Raw genomic sequence first — 4,907 nt, 5'->3', positions numbered from 1 at the left:
ACCACTCTGAAAGATTAATTTTTAATGTAATTCATTTGTAAGTATCCTCATTTTGTATCTTTTTGGGAGTGAGTTTTAAAAAAAACTAGCAAGCCTAAAGCTACTTGTGAGCAACAAAGCAATTTCACAAAGTGCAAATATCAGAACTGCCTTGTCAGAGCAGTCAGTGAAGAGTTCTGAAGATACCCTAGCAGTTTTTCATGACACTGTTTTTCTCTATGACCTCTCCATCTTTTGTCTACTTTTAGCCTTTACCTTTGTCTCATATGGTCATCCAGTAATTTTCCATAATTAACTTTTCATTTGTGATGAGCCAAATCATACTCTTTTTCTTCTGTAAGTCACACTGAAGTCAGTGGCAGTAGTTACATCAAACAAGCTATTATGATTTTGGCCTTTAAAGACAATCTTCTAAATTATTATTAGCCAGTGGACATGATGTTGTTCAAAGTACTTTGAGCTGAAATATTTCAAAGCATCTTGAAATAGATCAGTGAAAAAAAGCATAAGACCTGTATGGCACATGAAAAGTAAGAAGGGCAAGTGACTTAATAACTGGAGAAAGATAAGAAATCAGACTCAGGAGATTTTAGGATTCCTTAAGCCCAGATGTAACATGACATTTCTTTCCTTGTTGGAGTTAGTTCTGACAGCTGAGAGCTTAAGTCTTATCTTTTGGATCTTGCAAATATCAGTTCTGTCCAAGGTTTCAGCTGGGTCTTCAGGTTTGTTAGCTATAATTTCATGCTATCCTAACTTCTTTCCCTGTTTTGTAAGAAGCTCTGAAAAAAATCAGAGCTCACTTTTTTTATACAGTTTCTTTTAATACAGTTGACCATTACATTAGGTCATGTATTCCTCTTTTTAACAGACATATGTAAGGATTTACACCAAATTTGAGTCTGGTTTGGGTTTTTATTTTATCTTTTTCTTTTATACTTCTGAATATTTACATGGTCTCTGAAAAATTTTTCAGTGAGCTGTTAGTACTACAGAGTAGTTCTTTCCTTGCTCTCAGTCTGCCTTCAGCTCTGCACAGTGCTGTGCTTATGCCATGGTGGTTTCTGTAGGCCTTCAGAGAGGAAAGAGCAGATATTGACCCTTTCTCCAAACCACTGAATCAGTGCTATTCACTTTTTTCCAGGGCTTCTTACCAGACTGCAGACTGCAGCTCCCACAGTACGAACTATGTCGTCATCAAGGTCCCTCTCACAAAACATTCCAAGCTGTTTGTGGAAACTGGGCCGACTTAACCATGTGGCAATTGCAGTGCCTGACTTGGAGAAAGCTCAGTCCTTGTATAAAGATGTGTTAGGAGCTCAGGTGAGCGAGACTGTTGCTCTTCCTGAACATGGTGTCTACACTGTTTTTGTGGAGCTGGGGAATACCAAGCTGGAACTTCTACATCCTTTAGGAGAGAAAAGTCCCATTGCAAGCTTTCTGCAGAAAAACAAGACTGGAGGAATGCATCATATCTGCATTGAGGTATTTTGGCACAATATATCATATAATAAAATAGATATATTAAAGTAGGCATATTTTTTCATAGGTTTGACCTGTGTCAAGAACATAAGGCTGTCATTCTTGGAAATGGAAAAGCTTACAATTTCAAAGATAAGTAGTCTTGTAAGTCGAGCAAAAATAGTTTCAATAAAACCTGATTTTAGTAAAAATTGATTGTTCCATTGACATTTACAAAATAATCTGTAGAAATCTCTTTCTATGAATAATTTTATAGCAAAAAGCTGAATTGTAAAAATCCTTTCCACACTGGAGAGGAAGCCTAACAAGCTTATCAAAATACTTCTAATTTATTCCTTCTGTTTCTGTTCAAAGGAAAATTTAGACAGATGTTTTGATAGGGAACTTGTTTCAAACAAGGTAAGTATTTTAGGAAGAAATTAACTTATTCCTGACCAGTTATAACTGATTTAGTACATGCAAAGAAAAGCATCCTGGACACTTCTTAGATTCAGAGAGAAGTCCAAGCCTGATACTCTCCTAACACAGATGCACCCACAGGCTCTCCACTGTTTACTCTCCCTGCTTCCTTGAGGATGCAGTAATTCATTCCAGCTGAGCCCAGACACAGTTCCTCTCCAGGCCATCTCTGCAGGACAGGAGCAGCAGCTGCACTGGCTTTTCTGCTCAGGGAAACAAGCTGGAGGGAGCCATGGCACACATCACATGTGCTGTTTTATTTTAGCTAAAACTTGACAGCCAGTTCTTTTCTTTCAGCAGACTGTGGTTGTGTGTAGGAAGAACTGTAGTGTGTTTAGAATATTCATGAACAAAACTGCTGCAAATGAGTGGGAATTAACTGATGGCTGTTCCTCTGAATTAAAGCTAGGTATTTCCTTCCTCCCTGCAATGGCATCATGAGAGTTTATTCACCAAAGTCTGTCCAGACACCTCAGTCTTGAAAAGTAGCAATGGTATTGTTTTAATTCTAGGTCTTTATTGACCATTGGATGTGCTAAAGTGAGTGCTAATTTTAATAGTTCAAATAATTTAATCTTTGGGAAAATTCACATTGCACTGGATGACATCAGACTTCAGATCACACTACTCAGCATAGGCAAGTTCTTGTTACTTATGTATTTCTGTATGAAACTGTACTGAAATGTTATATTAAAGGCTATTATTACGATTAAGTTCAATAGGGAGACCTATTCTGGGTATATTTTTGATAATTACAAGTTTTTTTCTTAGGAACCTTTATGAAGCTTAACCTACTAAGAAGGAAGATCTATAATCCTAAAAGGGACTTTACTTTTACCTTCTGCCCATTGCCCTCTTCACCAACATCAACCTCACAGAGCCAGGGTTCTGTCATCAGTTGGAAAGGAAAGCATTTTTCTTTAGTTATTGATAGTTTGAAAGCAATATGATTATCTTAGTAATAGCAGTGCAAAGTTTAGATTATTTATGGAGTCCATATAAAGTAACAGCATAAAAAAAATCAATGGGCTTTGTGCATGAGTGATTTTAGTTTATTAATTTCTTAAATATAACACAATCTATTTAAACAATATTTCATAAAATCTTCAAATAACAAATGCAAATTCCTGTAGTATTTTTATTTTTAAGACCAGATGTTTTAAAATGGTTTGACAATTTAATTTATTTTCAGAATTATATTAGAATTTATAAACAACATTGTAGTAAGGAATTATATTATTGCTCCTACATGTAAAATCTGCATAATACAGTGCAATATGTTAATTTGTGTGAACTGTATTTTTTTTATAAGGTTGATGACATAGACGTGGCTATGACAGAACTGAAGAAAAAAAAGATACGAATATTGAGTGAAGAGCCAAAAATAGGTGCACATGGCAAACCTGTGATTTTTCTTCACCCTAAAGATTGCCATGGAGTCCTTGTGGAACTCGAGCAAGCTTGAGCTGTAATATTCATAAATAAAACAATAGAACAGTTGTGAAGTGACTGAGCTGGTGCTGGGAATATTGATGTGGTGTTCAGCCTTTACAACTTCACTGTAGTTCCCATGGATTAAGAACAGCTTTTGAGTACTGAAACTGCTATGGATTTAGGGTTGTTTTCTTTTTGTTGTTGTTGCAGATCTGATTTTCAAAATTAATATTTGGGCACTTCTTGATTTGTGATTCTAAAGATGATGCAAGTTACATATGTAACGTAGCAATTTATGTTTCATTGCCTGTTTGCAGCATGATATTACCTCTGTAACCACAGAAACTGTACAGTTTCTAGGTCAACCCACATTATTTTGTTCTACATTTCAGAGCACAGACCCACTTCTCAGTGACAACAGTATAGCTTAGATATTCCCTTCAGAACAAAAAGGAAACCCGAACATTGTGTTTGGTGTTTTCCTCATTCACCATCTGTGCCTCACACTGATTGATTGCTTCATGCAATTAAAAATCTTTGTGTTATTGTACGGGTGTCTGCAATCAGTAAATAAGTTTTTCTTGCCATAACAATTCCTGCCAAGAAGGTTACCATGCATAAATCACCTTTAGCTGTTTTATGAACTCTGTGGATATGCAGGCAATGCCAGAAGAGTACCTGAAAAATTATTTGCCTGACATATATTTCATACTGTAATGTACTTGCCACATTATTATTGCATTTTTTTTCAAGCTTGATCCATAGAAGGATATCTGGAAGAGACCTGAACAAGCAGTGATAAATCTTTTCACTTACTTTACACATACAGTTTTCCTATGCAAAATCACTCACAAAATCAGTGGAAAACACGTGCCAGGGAAGTGCTGGTTCTGTACACTGTCTAACATCCAAGAGCATTGCAGCAGGCTGTGTCACAGGCTGCAGTCACACTGTTGGCTCAGATATGGACAAACTTCACTGCTTGTGTCCTGCTACTTTGTTTTATAGGTTTGTTTTGCCAACTGCAGGAATTGAAATCTTGCTGTTTCTAGTTTTCTTCATTCTTAAAATGTCCTATTTTTTCCTAGCTAAACCACAATCTGAATTTTATATTTTCCTACATCTCAGCATATACAGGAAAAAGCTTCAGCTTGATATGAAGTAAGTTCATTTTAGTCTGGGAGAGTTTTTATGGAATGGAATGATTTGTGACGTATATCATGTTTGCTGCAACAAAATACAAGTATAACATTGACCTGAGATTTAAACAGGGCTTTAAAGACATTGATGCTTCCTCATGAGTTTTACTTCTGAAAAAAAACTCTACAAAGCCATGCTTTTTTTTTTTTAATGAGGGAGTTTTGTACTCAAAATAAATACTCCTTCTGTCACACTTTAAGAAAAACACAGCCTTCCACAGGGTTCCTGCATTTCATCAAGTCACTGTTTAGAGGGTAGTTTGCTATCTAAATTCTAAACTGAATTTAGAAATCCTAAGGCTCATGGTGGAAAGGCAGGATGATTTCATATTC

The 4,907-nt window shown here is 36.0% G+C and overlaps 1 protein-coding gene across 1 annotated transcript; it reads left to right on the top strand.

Moving 5' to 3' along the window:
- Nucleotides 1–1,144: 1,144 nt before the first annotated feature.
- Nucleotides 1,145–3,832, top strand: MCEE (methylmalonyl CoA epimerase; the record flags this gene model as incomplete). Its single annotated transcript, XM_009079440.1, has 2 exons — nucleotides 1,145–1,485; nucleotides 3,254–3,832. Coding segments are annotated over 2 exons (494 nt in total), but the record flags the coding sequence as incomplete, so codon positions are not given.
- Nucleotides 3,833–4,907: the final 1,075 nt, after the last annotated feature.

This window comes from Acanthisitta chloris, unplaced genomic scaffold (genome assembly GCF_000695815.1).
Source record: "Acanthisitta chloris isolate BGI_N310 unplaced genomic scaffold, ASM69581v1 scaffold29837, whole genome shotgun sequence".
In the NCBI taxonomy this organism is placed as follows: Eukaryota; Metazoa; Chordata; class Aves; order Passeriformes; family Acanthisittidae; genus Acanthisitta; species Acanthisitta chloris.
This window is presented reverse-complemented; position numbering and strand designations above follow the sequence as displayed.